The sequence below is a fragment of the Chrysochloris asiatica genome, unplaced genomic scaffold (genome assembly GCF_000296735.1).
Source record: "Chrysochloris asiatica unplaced genomic scaffold, ChrAsi1.0 scaffold00389, whole genome shotgun sequence".
NCBI lineage: Eukaryota > Metazoa > Chordata > Mammalia > Afrosoricida > Chrysochloridae > Chrysochloris > Chrysochloris asiatica.
This window is the reverse complement of record NW_006408907.1, coordinates 732,102-751,198: the sequence shown is the minus strand read 5'-3', so window position 1 is coordinate 751,198 and position 19,097 is coordinate 732,102. Positions and strand designations below refer to the sequence as shown.

At 37.5% G+C, this 19,097-nt stretch overlaps 1 protein-coding gene across 1 annotated transcript in view; it reads left to right on the top strand.

Moving 5' to 3' along the window:
- The window catches only part of FAM199X (family with sequence similarity 199, X-linked), a 37,644-nt gene extending 19,224 nt beyond the window's left edge, over positions 1-18,420 (top strand). Inside the window, exons 2-6 of the mRNA XM_006876521.1 lie at positions 1,357-1,576; positions 10,336-10,485; positions 10,729-10,890; positions 15,572-15,832; positions 18,213-18,420. Of these exons, the coding sequence (XP_006876583.1) occupies positions 1,357-1,576; positions 10,336-10,485; positions 10,729-10,890; positions 15,572-15,832; positions 18,213-18,383 (964 nt within the window). The 3' untranslated portion in view covers positions 18,384-18,420. The remainder of the gene's footprint in view (positions 1-1,356; positions 1,577-10,335; positions 10,486-10,728; positions 10,891-15,571; positions 15,833-18,212) is intronic.
- The last annotated feature ends 677 nt before the right edge of the window (positions 18,421-19,097 follow it).

The following is a 19,097-nucleotide window of genomic DNA, read 5'->3' as shown; positions in this document are numbered from 1 at the left end:
AGCAGCTGGTGAGCTTGAACTGCCGACCTTGCAGTTCAAACAGCTTTGCAGTCTAGTGCATTAACCCACAGCGCCACACCAGGACTTCCGTTATTTGTAGTAGTGAACAAAAAATTAGATGGCCTAAATATCAATTCTTGGAAGTAAGTTAATTTTTGATAGTTAGTGGAACAATAAATATGTAGTTATTCAAATGTTTTAAGTAATATACTTGAAAATGTTCAATATATATTGTTAAGTGAAAACAAAAACATAATGCCAAAACATACTCATACATGTATACAGAATAGTTGCTGATTTTGCATATAAATATATATGTATGCAGGAAAAAGTACTAAGATATTTTGTTGTTGCTAAGTGCTGTCAAGTCGGATCTAACTCATGGCCACTCTGTAGGGTTTCTGAGGAGCAGCTGGTGGGTTTGAACCACCAGCCTTGAGGCTAGCAGTCCAGTGCTTATCCTGCAGTACCTTACCAGGACTCTACCAAAATATTAAGGGTTAGTTATTGTTGGTTAATGGAATTATTGGTCATTTTAATTTCCTGCTTTGCTCTTTTTTTTTGTAAAAGGTATTGAAATTTAAGAAATACAGTTTGAGTTTCTACCTGTATATTCTTGGCCCTTTTTTCTACCCACCAATGGTTTTCTTCTTCCTATCCTAATAATACAAAAAGGGTTTTCAAAAAGTTCTTGGAAAAAATTCATTATCTTTTACTTCCTCTTTTTTCCATGAATTTTTTGAAGCTGCTTAGTAAAGCTCTCTTAAAGTGCGCATGTTAATGTATTACACTATGCTAAGTGCTCTGCGTTCACTCTCATATTAGCTTTAGATGAAGACCCAGGTTTGGTGAAGTTGTGACTCACTGAAGATCCAACAGCTAGGGAGTGACAGCAAGAACTTGAAGTCAATCTGAATCCAGAGGTGACTCATAGCTGCCATGCTATATGTTTTCTTTTAAATGGATGAAAGCTGCACTTTCTTCCTCATCAAATTTTTCTTTCTTTGAATTTGTATCCTAACAAAATCAGATGGATACAGAGTAGAGAGAATAGCATAATGAACGCTATGTACTTGTCACCCATCTTCTACAATTATTCTCATATACCAGCAACATGCTTCATCTATATGCCTATCTATTCCCAAATCTCCTCCCTTATTATTTTTAAGCAAATTCCAGATACATTTCATTCATAAATATTTTAGAACAGATCCTTAAAAGAAAAGGATGCTTTTTGAAGATAATCACCATATCATTATCATACCTAAAAATTTAGTTATATTTGCCACTAATGTCTTAAAACTATGTGCATTGGATAGTTCCTATTATGATTTCTTTCATGTTGTGTTTTTGAAGGTGGAACTTAACTTCTTGTGGAACAAGCGTTGCCAGCTCAGAATGCAGTGAGGAGCTGTTTTCATCCGTTTCTGTTGGAGATCAAGACGACTGCTATTCCCTGTTAGATGATCAAGACTTCACTTCTTTTGATTTATTCCCTGAGGGGAGTGTCTGCAGTGATGTCTCCTCTTCTATTAGCACTTACTGGGACTGGTCAGATAGTGAATTTGAATGGCAGGTAGATACATTTTTCTTAATTTGCATCATTACCACATATAGATGGATGCATTTGTGTTCTGATGTTTTTGTCTCAGTCTGAAAGTAAATTTCTCCAGTGTTTATCCAATCCTGATGATTTTTTGACAGTATGTTTGAAGGTTAAGAATTAGATGGAATATGTACCCTTTATTTTTTTAATGTACCAGTTAGGCTTCTGATGCTACAGATATCCTGTTGTAGGCTTTCATGTAATTTAATACTTCTTTGATGCTATCATTATTATAGATCATCAGTACCTTTTTATCCGCAAATCCAAGCAAATCTAATCTTCTTACTTTATAATAAATAGCTTTTGTGTCCTTATAAGTATAATGTCCTCGTGTCAGGATCACGTAATATATCTAAGATCAGAAGTCATTATTTCCATAAAGACATATGTTTTATTCTGTTATCAGAAACCCAGCATAGTTTTTAATTTAGAATTGTATGGTGATATGTTTTTCAGTTTGTCAGTGCTTTTCCTTCTCATAACCAGGTAAAATGACATTATGGTAAATTGTTTGAAAATATTGCTTCAGAATGACTGTAATCTTTCAGAAAATATACATTGTGTTTTTGCAGCATGCATTTTCTTATCATAAAAGACCACAACATTTCAAAACGTCTTTCTCGCATACAGCTAATGTTTTCTTTAACAGATACATTGAAAGCCATCTTAATAGTTCAAGTTGTATTCTAAAGGAAGAACCAAGTGTTTTTAATTTCAAACATTGTTTTAATGATAAAAGTCCAATAACAGAATGGCATAAAATTAAAAAGAAAAGTTTCCAAGTTCTACCTTGCTGATCTTACCCGCCCCCCATAAAGAGTTTATGCAGATATAAACATGCTAGCATATGATTAAAACACACATACACAAGGGATTGTATTTAAGTTACTGTTCAGCCCTGTGCTTTTTTCAGTTAATATATCTCCTTTTTGATGTTATTGTTGTTAAGTGTCGTCGAGTCGGCTCCGACCCATAGCGACCCTGCATAGACTTCAGAGGAGCCGTTGGTGACCTTGAACCGCCAACCTTGCAGTTCAAATGGCTTTGCAATCTGGCGCATTAACCCACAGTGCCACACCAGGACTCCTTTTTGATAGCTCCATCACAATTTATTTGATAATTTCCCTAATGAATAGTAGATTGGTTTCTGTTTTTTGCTGCCATAAGTAATGTGCTGAAAATTAAGAGAAATTTTTAAAGAAGGAAAAATTATCTACAATCCCTTCATTTTTATATTGCATGTGATTTTCAAATGTGTTTATATTATATGAAGTCATAAACGTAATTTAGATAGAAAATTCAAAAAAAGCCTAACTTTTTTAGATGAACTTTACATATCATAAAAAGTCACCATTTTAATCCTTTTAATTAAGTGTCTAGCTCAGTGGTGACTACAGTGGGGTGTAGCCATCACCACTATCTAATTTCAGAGCATATCTGTCACCCATTGTTGTTGTTATTAAGTGCCGTTGAATCAGTTCCGACTCCTAGTGACCTTGTATAGAGTTTCTGAGGAACAGCTGGTGAGCTTGAACCACCAACTTGTGTTTCAAACCGACTTTGAAGTCCACCGTATTAACCCACAGTGCCATACCAGGACTCCTTTTATCCATTCCCCCTGATTCTTATTAGCATTCAGTCCCAGTTTTCCCCTAGCGACCACTAAATTACTTTCTGTCTTTATGGATTTGTGTCTTGTGGACATTTCATTTAAATGGACTCATATGTGGCCTTATGTGTGGCTGCTTTCTATTAGCCTAATGTTTCCAAGAATCTTCCCTGTCATAGATATCAGGACTTCATTCCCTTTTATGGCTAAATAATACTCCATTGTCATATACCACATTTCGTTTATTCATTCATCAAATGATGAACATTTGGGTTGTTTCAACATTTTGACTGTTATATATATCTAGGTATAAGGTTTTACATAGACATATGTTTGTATTTTGGTTGACTACACATGTAGGAGTGGAATTGTTGAATCCTATGGGAGTCCTGGTGTGGTGCTGTGGGTTAATGCACTGGACTGAAAATCGGTTTGAACCGCAAGTTCTGCAGTTCAAGCTCACTAGCCGCTCCTCGGAAACCCTAGACAGGGTCACTATGGGTCGGAAACGACTCGATGGCACTTAACAACAACAAATGGTAATGCTAAAACACTAGTTGCTGTAGAGTTGGTTCCGACTCAGGATGACCCATGTATGAATCCCTGAGTGGTGCAAATGGTTAATGCACTCGATTGCTAATCAAAAGATTGGAGGTTCAAGTCCACCCAGAGGAACCTTAGAAAAAAGACCAGGGGATGTACTTCTGAAAAATCAGTCATGGAAAACTCTATGGAGCACAGTTCTACTCAGACACGTGGGGTTGTCATGAGTCACAATCAACTTGAAGGCAACTGGCTTATAATTCTATGTTTTAATTATTTGAGGGACTGCCTCACTTTTTCTAAAGCTGCCACACAATTTTATATTCCCACCAGCAGTGTCTGAGGGTTCTAATTTCTCTACATTCTCACCAACACTTGTCATTATGGCCATCTTGGGAATAAATGTGGTTTTGAATTACAGTTCTTTAATGACTAATATCGAGCATCTTTTCATGTGCTTCTTGGCCATTTTATCTTCTTAGGAGAAATGTCCATTCACATCGTTTGCCCATTTTTAATTGTGTTATTTGTCTTTTTATTGTTGAATTGCAATAGTTTATTATATATTTTGGATACTAAACTGTATCAGATTTTCAGATATTGTCTCCCATTAGTGTCCTGTGATTACTTGTGCTTTGGGTATCCTATCTAATTAAAAATCAAAAACAAAAGTATTGTCTAATTCAGGGTCATGAAGATGCATGCCTATCTTTTTCTAAGAATTTGTTGTTTTAGCTCTTAAATTTATGTCTTTGATCCATTTGGACTTATTTTTGTTTATTGTGTAGGCTAGAGGCTCAACTTCATTCTTTTATATATGGGTATCCAGTTGTCCCAGCACCATTTGTTGAAAAGACTATTCCTTCTCCATTGAATAGTTTTGGTATCCTTGTCAAAAATCAGATGAGCACAGATACATGGGTTTATTTCTGGACTTTCAATTCTATTCCACTGGTCTATATTTCTATCTTTCTGTCAATACCACACGTTTTGGTTAGTGTACCTTTGTGGTAAGCTTTGAAATTGGGAAGTGAGAATCTTACTTTGTTCTTTATTAAGATTGTTTTGGATACTCAGACTCCCTTGCAATTCCTTTTGAATTTTAGGTTTAGCTTGCCTGTTTCTTCAAAATAGACAGTTGGAATTCTGATAGGGATTATATCATTTTGGGTAGTATCATCTTAACAATATTAAATTTTCCAGTCCATAAACATACGATGTCTATCCATTTATTATATTGCTTAAAAATGTCTTTCTATAACTACAATGTTTTGTACTTTTCTGCGTGTGTCTTTTATTCCCCTGGTTAAATTAATTCCTTGGTATTTTTTATTCCTTTAGATGCTATTGTAAATGGAATTGTTTTCTTAATTTCTTTTTCTGATTATTCATTGCTGATGTGCAGAAACACATTCATTTATTAGCTCCAGAAGCTTTATTATAGATTGTGTGAGATTTTCTATATGTAGGATCTTGTCATCTGTGAATAGAAAGTTTTACTTATTTATTAATTTTTCTTGCCTAACTGCTCTGGTTAAAATTTCCAGAAGTTTAAATGTTGAATAGCCGTGGTGATAGCAGACACCTTGTCTTGTTCCTGATCTTAGTGTTTAAGCTTTGGGTCTTTTACCATGAGTGTGGTGTTAGCTGCAGGGTTTGTAATGAATTCTTAATCATTTAACATACAAACGTTTCTGTATCTTCATAATATTTTTTTTAATGATTGCATAAGGTTTCTGCTACTGGCTATACTAGAATCCCATATTTAGATCTGTTTGAGGTGTTTTTGTTTTGTTTTTCCTATTGTAGATAGATAGCACAGCAATGAGGATCTTTGGGCATCTACCTTTCTATTCAAATGTCTTTTTGTGAGCACTCATTTTATATTTAAAATCATAGTACAAGGATTCTTAATAAAGTGGAATCAAATGGAGTTGTAATTCTGAAAATATTTTTATGCATATTTCATGTGACTTATTTGGAGTTCTCATCATCTGCACTGTTGCAAGGTGCAAGCATTTTCTGTTTTTAATTGCTCTCTTCTTCACTCATTTCATGAGTAGTTAGAGTGGAAAAGTACCCCCAACCACTTACTGTTAATGTACATAAGTGAGTACAACAGCAGAACAAAAATCAAGCCTGCCTAGTAATGTGTTTTCCCACTTCTGAAATTAGAGTATGGGTACTCTGTTACCATGGATATTTGCTATTTAAATATGCTGAAAGGTTTAAAATGTTCTCTTGTCTTGGAGGGACCTCATAATGACAAGCAGTAAATTATCCAAGAGAATAATTACAGATTATATGTTAGAGTTAATATAGACTAAAACTCGTTTACTATAGCTTAAACATTCTGATTACCTCTGTTGTGATAGAAACAGCATCTGTTTAAATCTTTTTTAAAACTGATATTTCAGTTACTACAAAAATGAATGTAAATGATTCATAGATCCTGTGGAAAGAGAAATATTAACTACTTATAAGGCTGGATTTTAACTTTAGAATGAAGGGGCATCTTAGTTTTTGTTTTGCTGATAGTTCTCTTTGCCTGTAGCCCTTTCATTGTTAAGATATTTGAGTAGTCTCAGAACTTGAGAAATTATTTCTATTGTTGAACAAGACAGCATAGGAAATTCAGAGTAATTCCACTATCACAATTGAAACGTAGAGGTGCAATATGAAATTACACATCAGTTATCGAAAAAAGCTTACTCATGAAATCCTGCTGCATCTTGCAGAAAATATGGCAGAGGTTGGATTTATTTCTCCCTGCTTGTCAAAATTACTGATTATAATATAAACATGCCAAATATTGTTGTACTGAAAAATGTGGGGTCAGGAATTACTAAGCATTTTTATTCTGAAATTTATTATTAGTTATAAAATATATAATTGCTGGTTTAATTCGGCTGTATATCTACTGCTCTAATCCCATATCTCTAATTGACTACTTGACAGTTCCACTTGGATGACCTTATTATTTAATGCCCACCTATTATTATCTGCTGCTGAGTCATAGGTCAGTAATGCAGTTTCCAATCACAGTGTTTCCATGGGGGCGGGGGGGGGGGCGGGGATAGGCTCTGTTTTATGACATGTCTTATAGGGTAGTGAAAATGACTATTGTTTATTCTAAAAGCATTTGTACTTGCTTCTTCCATTCTTGTCACAAACTCTCTACTTCTTAAACTTCGTTCTTCTCTCATTCCAAACTATCTGCATGGCCAAACTTCATGGCACAGTTGAGAGCATTGGACTGTGTCTTACTCTGACTTTTGCCTGACCATCATTTTCCTTCTTTGTAAAATGAGGATGTTGGACTAGACGATCTGTACCATAGCTTTTGTTCTCTTGCTATACAAATTTAGACTTAAGTGTGTCATCCTGGCTGGGTTGTATGACTGAAGAGACACCGGTTTTCTTTTGATCTTGATGTGTCTAATAACTCTTACCTTTTTTTAGTTAGCAAACAGCTTTGTAAATTTCTTTTTAGTAGAAAATGTTCATAGCTCCTATTTTTCTTTTCACTTTTGCTTATCTTAACCAGTTGTTGCTCAGTTGATTCCGACTCACGGCAACTACATATGTGTCAGAGTAGAACTGTGCTCCATAGGCTTTTCAGTGGCTTTTAGAAATAGACCGTTAGGCCTTTTTTCTGAGGTGCTTCTGGGTAGACTCAAACCTCCAGCTTTTCGTTTAGCAGACTAGTTCTGTAGTCATTTGTTCCAGAGCTCCTTTGTTTATTTTACTCCAGGCCTAGATCACAAGAACTTTATTTTCAATCTTTCCTTATTTGATTTTGCCTCTCTACTGCTTTTTAACCAGTCTTCACTCAAGACCAGTTCCATCAAGTTACTGCTTCTACTTAGAAAATGTTACCGGCTCACTTCTCCATACCACATAATAGCGTCTAGCTCTTCTGTTCTAAGCTTTTAAACTCTTTGCATAGATTTTTGGTTTTAATCATATTAGCCTCCTTGACAGTACCCCCTGTTTTTCCCCTGAGTATAATTTTATTAAACTATTCTCCTTGCTTAAATGCAGTTTTCCTTTCCCCCCTTCTGCCATTCTGAAAGACTGCTTTGTGTAACAACCCAGTCGATGCTAGCAATATGTGGCACTGTTTAAGCATTTATAAAATGCTGCCTCCCCCCAGGATCTAAAACCATGGCAAAAGATAGAAAAAGAAAAAATATCTATATACTTTTTGAGTGTCTCCTATGTGCCCGGCATGTTATCTAATATAATGCTCTCAGTATTCAATATTCCTGTAAGGTGAGGGCATTAACCGTACTTTACTGAAGATACACTCAAAGAAGGAAACTAACTCTACACGAGATCACACAGCTACTGAACAGGGAAGTTGGGATTGGAACTCTGGAAAAATGGGCAAAGAACCATTGCCCTTTTAATAATTCTACCCCCACAGACAGAATGAAAGGCACAAATTTAAGTCCTTAGTGCTGGCCCTGATGACTGTCAGATATTCACTAAAAAATTAAATGAAATGTTTTCTTAAATTTTTAAAAGTATTTTTTTACTTTCTTTATTACATTTATCAGAGGCTTGAAGTAGGGGAGACCTTTCATCTATTAAGGGTGTTTCATCTTGTTCTAGGGATTTCAAAAAATTCTCTAATGCAATAATGTTGTAGTTTGAAGGCTTTCAAGGGAAAATAGCATAGCATTTTATTTTTAGCCATTAAAACTTGAAAAGGAGATGACTTTCACATGTGCATTTACTAAAATTCCTTTCATAGCACCATCTAAATAATGTTTGGGATAAACCCAAACCCATTGCTATTGAGTTGATACCCTGTAGGGTAGAACCTGCCCCACAGGATTTCCAAGACTGTAGTAAATTCTTAGGAAGCAGACTGCAATATCAGTCTCCCATGGAGCAGTTGATGGGTTCGAACCACCAACCTTTTGGTTAGCAGCTGTGCTCTTTAACCCCTGTACCACCAGTGCTCCTATGTTAGAGATAAGTTGTTGCTAAGTGCTGTAGAATCAATTCTGACTCATAGTAACCCTATATAGGGTTTCTGGGACTGGAAATCTTTGCAGAAGCAGAAAGCCTCATCTTTCTTCCACATAGTGGCTGGTGGACTTGAACCACTGACATTATGGTTTGCAGTCCAGTGAGTATCATGTGGAGAGTGTACAATTCAGGCAGTGTTGGCTAATAGGACTGTAAAAGAAGTTACAAATTGTTGGAAGTCACTTATACACTTGGATTTATCAATGATGGTCAAAGTGAAAGGGAATCCTCGTGGCACTGTGGGTGAAGCACTGAAAGGCCAGCAGTTGAAATCCACCAGGTGCTTTGTAGGAGAAAGATCAGCCTATCTGCTCCCATAAAGATTTAGTCTTGGAAACTCTAAGGAGCAATTCTACTCTGTCCTATAGATTCAATATGAATAATCATCCAGAATTCAGATATAATTACAAATTCGGTAAAACTAAAAAAAAAAAAAAAAAAACCAACTACAAAAAAAGGCACTGTTATGTACCTTGTGAAAAATGAAGCCAATATTGCTATGTAGTCCTTGTAGAAGAACATATTTCATCTTCTGTGTGAATGACTTAACTACATTTATTTAAAATTAAATCCATTCTAATTGGTAATGCTTATTGGTTTTTAATAGGGTAAAAAATTTGCACATATTTTTATTATTCATCTCACTTTAAATTGATCTGATTTTCTGTTAGGCTTTTTTGTATTTGCTCTTTGTCTACGTCTTGTCTTTTTTTTTCTTTCTTTCACAATGCTTTTGGTTAGGTATTTGCTTTATATTGATGGCATCTATAAACTTAAAAAATATATATTGTTCTTTCAGTGAAGGTTTACATAGTAGGTTCCCAATCAATAATATCTACACAAGTGATTCAGTGACATTGGTTACGTTTGTTGCAATGCATAAACATTGTCATTATTTCCATTCTGGTGCTTCTGTTTCTGTTAATCTAGTTTCCCTGCCCACTTACCTTCTCATCTTTGCGTTATAGTAATCGTTGAGCATTTGGCCTCTTACAGCTGACTTTTTTTAAAGGAGTATAGTATTCATGGGCAACTCTTTGTCTTGTGAGCTAAAAGGTGACTTTTTAAACAGTTTTAATTGTCTTGAGCTTGTTAATACAGACTTGAGGACAAGCACCATTATTAAGTTAGCTTTAAATTGGCAGCAAGTAGCACAGTGCCTGGCAGAATGCCAGTTAGTGCAAATCTCTCAAATCTCCAGTGATATAGATCAGTGCTCCTAATTCACATTACAAATGAAAAACCTTGACGATTGACTCTTAAGGTTAGCATATTAACAAGTCTTAATTATGACTTTATGCTTGTGGAAGATATCGTAAATTGAATGAGTGAATATATACAAAGATTATATTGATGTTGCTGCTTTGTGTAAAATAGGCATGGATAAGAATTCATGTTCTCTTGTTCTATCTATATTTGTCATTGGTCTTATGTTAAAGTAACTTTGAATAAATGTGAAATATGCTGTGGTATTTTAAATGTATTTAAAACAAATTTTGCTTTCCTTACTCACCCCTTCCATCTTACTTTTTCAAAGCTACCAGGCAGTGACATTGCCAGTGGAAGTGATGTACTTTCTGATGTCATACCCAGTATTCCAAGTTCCCCTTGCCTGCTTCCAAAGAAGAAAAACAAACACTGGAATTTAGATGAACTTCCTTGGAGTGCAATGACAAATGATGAACAGGTAGAGAGATCTCATCAGTCTTAATTAAAAGCACATACGTGGAGATTATGTGGACCTCACTTTATTGCCCATTAAAAGCTAAATGGAAATTGCTTAGAATATCTCAACTTGAGCCATAACTAAATGTTTTGCAAGGGGGAAATGTAGTATTAAATGCTTCTAATATGTAAACACATAAATGATGTACTAAAGTATCAGAGGTTTTAGCATTAATCTTGTTTGTTGAAATTTTTCATCATATAGGTGGAATATATTGAGTATCTGAGTCGTAAAGTCAGTACTGAGATGGGTCTTCGGGAGCAACTTGATATTATTAAAATCATTGATCCTTCTGCTCAAATATCCCCTACAGACAGTGAGTTTATTATTGAACTTAATTGTCTCACAGATGAAAAACTGAAGCAGGTATGTAAAGAAAAAAACAACATATTATACAGCTATTTAAAATACTAGTCTTATAAAATGTAGACTTGAATAATATGTTAAATGCACTGTGAAATGTATTATTAGAAAAAAAAAGTCATGGCGCTATTATAGAACACATTGTGGTTTTAAAAGGTTTTATGTATGTTGCACCTAGCAATATTTTTCTGGAATCATTGTGGTTCTAGAACCTGTTCTTCAGTTGGGTAGTCTTTGAAACTTAATTTTACCATATAAGAGGTGATCAGGCTAGGGTATAGACTTACTCTAACTCAACTTAAAAGAGACTGACAGAATCACAAAAGGAGAAATACTGCATAGGACCACTATTGTAAAAGATTAAGAAAAAGAACCCATACTAAAGGGGGCCAGGGATTCTCTGCTGGTTACCAGGATGTGGGGAGAGGGGAGGGAGGGGAAGGTGGAGCACAGAGTACGGAATAGACGCAGAATAGTTTAGGAGGAGGAGAATGGAAGAACAAGGTGGATGGGAGAACGATTACGCTGGTTTGCATGGGCTAAGTGGGATAGAGGTAAATAATGATGTATGCACAATCTTGGAACAACAGGGCTCTGAGATACAGGGATTGAGGCATGGTTGCAATGGGCAAAAGAGGGGAAACAATGTTAAGATGCTTGGCTGTCTTTTGAATCTTGGTTTCCCTTGCATACCATTTATAAAATAGACACTGGAAGGGGAGAGAAAGGAATAGCCAGAAATATCACCATAAAATGCTTCTAAATCTGTCTTCTGCCTGTGACTGATTGGAATACCTTAAAGAGGGCTACAATTTGCCCAGTGAAGGAGGCTTCCTGTGGACCCTTTGCATTACATAAGACCATAGGTCTGAACCCCATCCAGAATCTTCTGAGGTGGGAAATTTCCACTTGAAAGGACAAGCAGACCAACCTGGAGCAGCTAAAAGAACAGAAGATACTTCGTGAAAGAAAGAATGACAGGAAAAATACAAAACAATAATGGCAGTCCAACTGACTACTATAAGAACAAGCAAGTTCCTCGCCCAGGAGACATCAAGGCATGTGGTCAGTCCCCTGAGGGCAAGCCCCCTTCCAAGACTAAGACTCAATGGGAATACACAAGCAGACATGCCGTCTGACTGGTGACCATGTTGGTCATCGATAAGGGGATGTGAGGGGAAAAACAGCAATGAAGCAGCAAACTAAGCCCTACCATGTTCAATAGACTCCCGTGAACCCGAGTGGAGACCTGGTTGGCCAGCAGTGTGACAAGACTTGGGGACTTCTGGGCCCAGAGTCAGTGACATAGCCACAGAGGACTAGAGTGGAGAGTGAAGTGTCCAGCAGATAAGAAGCGAGGGCATATGCATGAAAACACTCACACTTGCAGATAATAAATACCCACTTGACCTGGCTTCAATGGCTGGATGATCAGAACTCAACTAGAAGAAGAAAGAAGAGGAAAAAAAGAGTAATCTGATACAATTTGATGAACTTGACCTATACCTATGGATGCAGTAGCTCAAAAGAGGGAACAGATCTTTACAGTGAGGATCATTCCCACCCCTCCATACACAGGGTAGACAGGGATTGGCAATTTGGACATTGGCTGTCCAAAATGGGAAGGGGGGGGTCGGCTATAAAGGCAAGAAGTGACTGGCTTACAAGCTTTGAAGAGAGAGCCTAGACTAGAAGAACAGAAGATACTTCTTGAAAGAAAGAACTGAAGAGGGAGCCTAGATCCAGAGGTTGCAGAGAAAGGTAGAATCTGTATCTAATCTGTCTGGGTGGGACTGATGAAAGTAGATAGGATAGCACTCATGTGGTACAGTAGTGAATAATTAATATCAGGACTGACTATGAGGGTTGGAAATGTAAAGGTAGACGTTTTGTAGCAAAAGGAAGTGGTTGACTTGCAGGCCAGGAGCGGAGGCCACTGGGACCATCAAGGGATAGGAGTGGAGTGCGGGATACTACACAGAGAAACAGTGATGCCAGAGATGGAGGCAGAGACAATGATGTAGAGAGAGGGAGCAGCTGGGAACTCTAGACCCAGAGAGGGAGAGGGGCTATGTGCTGACAACCAGGGGGCAGGCTTGCGGGGTGTATCCTTTGGTTGGTTGATAATGCATGGAGGTGATTGTAACCATGGCAATGTAATGATATAGGATGAATGTAAAGCTAATGTTCTCCCATGTAAACTATCACATAACTCACAATAAAATATTTTTTAAAAAAGAGACTGACAGAATCAAAATACTGATGAACTATATTTTAGTGAACTATATTCTTTGGTGAACTTCTGAGAAGAGAGACTTGGAATAATTGAGTCTGGATAGAGTAAAACAGATTGAATTTTTCCTTTGCCACCTGAAGCATGCATTTTTGGTATCATCTAAATATAAACTTTTCTTGCTGTCTTTTCCTCTGGTAGATGATTGGATGAGTATGAGGGTAAGTCAAAAATTGTCCGTACTCTGGCTGTAGAATTTACTTTAATCAGCTTTTAGAAAAGACAAAAACGTCATTTTTCAACATAATCCTTGCTTTTCAATACACTTTGTCCATCTGTCAACAAGTTTTCGTATTCCCTTATTTAAAAAAAATGTGTTCCATGAATGGACCACTGTCTACTTCTTCATCAGAGGTGAATCTTTGTCCTTGAAGGGCTGCTTTCACAGGGGATTAAACAGATAAAAGTCTGATGGAACAAGGTCAGGACTGCAGGGAGGATGCTTTAACACCTCTAAAGTTTTGGCAGAACAGTGTGGGCAGAGGTGTATGGATGTTCATTGTCATGCAAGATCACAGCACCCTTGAATACCAGTCCTCTGCATTTAATCTGAAGTTTAGCCTTCAGGTGTTCAGTGAGCATCTCCCTATAATGAGCACTGTTGATTTTTAAACCTTTTTCCTGATGGTGTTCTGATATTGGCCCTTGAGAATCCCAGAAAACTGTAAGTGTCAGTTTTCTGTTGATGGTTGACTTTTGAGATTTTTCTTGGTCAGCGATTGAGGATGTTTTCATTCCATACTCTCCATTTACTCTCAGACTCCTAGTGATGAATCCATGTCTCGTCACCAGTAATGATTTCTTTTTAAAGAAACCGTATCTTCCTTCAATTATCAGTCTAAATTTTGTTTGCAGATGTCCAAATGTTTCTCTTTATGCTCTTCTGTGAGTTGTTTCAGTACTCATCTAACACAAACTTTTTGAACCCCAAGTCTGTCGTGGATTATTTCATAAGCAGAGCCGAGGCTGATTTGCAATGATTTACCGCATAATCCACCGTGACACGTCTATTCAACAGAATCATTTCACGTGCTCCCTCAATGTTGCCATCATGAGTTGTGGATGTGGATGAGCATTTTAATATAACCAGAGTTCAGATAATTTTTGACTCCTGCTTGTATTTATGTTCTTATGTTCTACTTCGTGGTTTGTTTTGTGTTTTTGCTTTTATCATTTTTCTTTCACAAAAAGTTTCTATCATTTCAGCATTTGCTCCCAACTGACATAATGTAACTTTCTATATTCCAGTCAATTTTCCATTAGTCTGATAAAGTGATGCTGTGCATTTGAAGATAGGTACTCTTGGCCAGTAGCGAAGATTTAAGAAACAATCTTGTCTTCGATAGAGTCAGCAACTTACTCAAATCATCTTAAGTGGAGACTTTAAAAAAGTGGCTAGTCTCATCATTTTTATTTTGTTGATAGCTTTTATTTCAGAGTGTTATTTTCTTATAGTCCTAAATTCTGGCGGCCAATAGCCTTCATTTATATATTATATGCTTTACAAATCTAGTTCAGCATCAGCGCTTCTAGAATTCTGAACATTGACAATTTTCCTTGCACTTGTTTCTAAATTTAGAGATTTCTGTTGCACTTATATTCTGCCTCTATACATCTGGAGTAAGGAGCCCTGGTAGCATAGTGGATTACAAGCCGTAAGGTCAGCAGTTTGAATCTACAGGTGTTCTGTGGGAGAAAGATGAGGCTTTCTGCTCCTGTACAGATTTACAGCCTCGGAAACCTTGTACAGGGTCGCTATGAGTCAGAACCGACTCCGTGACACACCACCACCACCATACATCTGGAGTGCTTTTTTTTTTTTTAAATGTAACTTTATTTTTATTGCTGTTATAAATATCCAGAGCAGTACATCAATTCAACAATTCCTATGTATGCAATTCAGTGACAGTGATTACATTCTTTGTGTTGTGCAAACCCTCTTACCCTCGTCTTCTGGGTTGTTCCTCTCCCATTAACATAAACTCAGTCCCCCTAAGTTTCCTATCTGATCTTTCGAATTGCTATTGTCAATTTGATCACATATAGATAGATCTCAACAGCTCAATGCACAAAGCTAACATTCTGTACTAGTTAAAATAAGCTGTTGTTTGGTTTTAAGGCGACTTCAGGAGATGTTTTTGGGTTAAGATTAAAGATGATCTTGGCAATAGTTTGGGTGGTTCATCCAGCTTCAGTGGATCCAAAAAGTCAGGATTCCATGAGAATTTGAAAATCTATTCTTCACTGTGTATTCCCTTTTGATCAGGATTCTTCCGCAGTGCTTTTGGCAGTCTTTAAAATTGCATATAATATTCTTGTTTTTTTCCTCTCCAGTTTTGAGAGATCAACAAGGTACAATACTCTAACCACTTTTTGTCTCTGTGTCCTAAGGTCAGAAACTATATCAAGGAGCATAGCCCTCGACAACGGCCTACGAGAGAGGCCTGGAAGAGAAGCAACTTTAGTTGTGCAAGCACCAGTGGAGTGAGCGGTGCCAGTGCCAGCAGCAGCAGTGCCAGCATGGTCAGTTCTGCAAGCAGCAGTGGGTCCAGTGTTGGAAACTCTGCTTCAAACTCCAGTGCCAACATGAGTCGCGCACACAGTGACAGCAACCTATCTGCAAGTGCAGCAGAGCGGATTCGGGATTCAAAAGTAAAACGTCTAATCAATACAAAGCTTTACCTTTCAATATTAACAGGAGTTCTTCGTATAAATTTCTTGGAGAGTTAAAATTACCCTGCTATCTAGATGCCTGTGGGTTTTGCTTTTAATTGAACAAGCAGGATGCTCTGCTGTTGAACAAAGCATTCTAGGTGGAGTGCTTTGAAATACTGTTTTGACCCACAAACCTATTGCATTCAATTTTTATCTGATTTTTATGTCTGCTTTACGTGAGATAAATTGATGGAAATAATGATCGACTCTCAAGATTGTAATATTGACTGCAACTCACTACTGAGCGAATCTCACTACGTTGCTGATGTTGCTGTCTATTAGCTCCTACGAATGTTCTGTATGTTGTCTGTGTGTGTTCAGTGTTTTCATAATGTTTTAATCTTCAATGCTTGATTAGATAATTTTAAAATACTAATTGCTCTCCATCATTTCTATCTACTCTTCACAGCTGAATATATTCTGTATAATATTTGGGGGCACTTTACAACGTTTCTGTGATGCTTAGCAGAGGGTTCAGTTCCTTGTAGTGGCATCAGAGTTGGCAGCCAATTTAAGGAGGATAAACCAAAACCAAACGCACTACCATCAAGTTGATTCTGACTTATAGTGACATGTATAGGGTTTCTGAGGCTGTAAATCTTTTTGGGAACAGAAAGCCTCATCTTTTTCTTGCAGAGCAGTTAGTGGATTTGAACTTCTGACCTGTGGGTTAGCAGTCCAGTGCTTAGCCTACATTACCACCAGCGCTCCTTAAGAACGATAAAAGGAATCTCTAAAACATAGTTTTACACAAATATTGGGTGTTTTTGCAAATCACACGACTCCTAATGTGTTAATTTCCTGTGTGCACTGTGTGTGAGCACGCACGTGCGTGTACGTTATTTATGTGGGTGTATTATATGCAAAAAAAAATATGGTAACTCTTTGGGAACACAGTGGTGACTTCAAAATCCACAAAGACTTCTTCACTAGCTTACAGAAGCAGCAGAAACACAGTCAATGTGTTGGCTGCCAAGGGACTTCTCTGGATATGTGATCATTGTTTCCTTTTTACTATCACTTCATCAGGTGCAAAGATTGAAGTACCTACTGTGTTCCTAGTCAGCTTTTGTATGGTATTGGTGGTGGTGGTGGTGGTTATGTGCTATGGAGTCAGTTCTGACCCATAGTGACCCTGTATAGGGTTTCTGAGGCAGTAAATCTTTACGGGAGCAGAATATAACTCATCCTTCTTCTGCAGAACAACTGGTAGTTTCAAACTGCTGACACTGAAGTTAAACAGCCTGACTTGTAACCACTATGCTACTAGAGCTCCATTATATGGTATTAAACCTAGCCAAATATGAAAAAAATTAGGCTTGATTCTTTGAGTTTGGGGCATTGTTACTTACATTTGTATTCACTATCTGGTAGCGTAATGGTTATGAATCGGGCTGTGAATCACAAGGTCAGCAGTTTGAAACTATCAGTTGTTCTGCAGGAAAAAGATGAGGCTTTCTGCTCCCATAAAGACTTACAGCCTTGGAAACCCTGTACAGGGTCGCTATGAGTTGGAACCTACTCTACAGCACATAACCACCACCACCATTGTTCCATGGAGCTCTGGTAGTGTAGTGGTTATGAATCGGGCTGTGAACCGCAAGGTCAGCAGTTCAAAACTACCAACTGCTCCTTGGGAGAAAGATGAGGCTTTCTGCTCCCCTAAAGATTTACAGCCTCGAAGACCCTGTTCAGGGTCACTATGAGTCGGAACCAACTTCACGGCATACAGCCACCACCACCATTGTTCCATAGTATTAATCGTGTGTTTACTATACATTGACACTTGTTAGTGCCAACAAGTCAGTTCCAACTCAGAGTGACCCTGTACAGGGTTTCCAGCTGCTGACCTGCAGTGCCACACCAGGACTCCTGCATTGATACTAGTGTACCTTAATTTAAGAAACTTTTCAAAATAATTGGTTACCCATGCTGTTGTCAAGTGCTGTCTAGTCGGTTTCGACTCATAGAGACACCCTATATTGAGTTTTCAAGGAGCAGCTGGTGGGTTTGAATCGCTGATCTTGTTTGCAGTCCATTGCTAATTCTACAGCACCGCACCAAAAGTCCTAGCTAGCCAAAATGTTTCAATCCTTCCTAATCAGAAGATTTGCTGTCCCAGTATCATAAAAACATAATCTTGAAGAGTCATTTTCCCGTCTAAGTCAATGATTCACTTATTGGAACAATGATTATTCTGCAGAGGAATTTGAACATCTCTTAAAATTAAAAAAATAGAGAATTTGACCCATAAAACATTGTTGGGTGGATTTTACAGGACTGAACCTTACTGATTTAGAAATTTGTATTTTAACAGAAGCGTTCCAAGCAACGGAAGTTGCAGCAGAAGGCCTTACGCAAGAGGCAGCTGAAAGAGCAGAGGCAGGCTCGGAAGGAGAGGCTCAGTGGGCTATTCCTTAATGAAGAAGTGCTGTCCTTGAAAGTGACTGAGGAAGACCATGAAGCAGATGTAGATGTTCTGATGTAATGAGGGTGAATTTATCAGTGTGCTGCCTAAGCATTAACCCTTTCATGACCAATTATTTCCAGCTTTTAATTTTTCGTTGATACCTTGTGTTTTCATTAATGGAAAGCATGTTGAAAAAAAGGAGCATTTCTGAAATTTTGTTATGAAATAAAGATTGTAATGCATAGTATATGGGGCACATATGTCCCTCTGAACTCTGGGGGTAGGATTATGCAGGACATACCTATTACTTTGGACTTGGGGTAAAATTATGTGGGATACATCTGGACTCTGCACTGCAGCATTGTGTTGATCCCTTGATAGGGACATGCAATTTCGGGTACCTGGAAATGTGGTATTTATGCGAACATGGAATCATTATGAGAAAGGCAGCTTCCAAATAACACACTAACAAAACAAAGAAAACTCATTGCAGTGGAGTAGATTCCAATTTAAAGCAACAGGAACCCGGAAATATACTTACAAGCGTTACCTCCCAGTAACAGAGAAAAGTTTTGCAAAATCACACCTCTAGGATGCATCATGTTATTCAGTACCCTGTAAAAATAGTAATTTGTGGCACAAGGGCTCATTTCTTCTGTTTCCAATAGTTATACAGGACCCCCTCTTAACACTGTAATTGGGAAAGCAGTGGCCCAATAAGCCCCAGAGGTGGAAAGTGTTGGTGGGTGCTCTATGCCCGGTGGGTCATGAAAGGGTTAAAGTAGTCTGTCC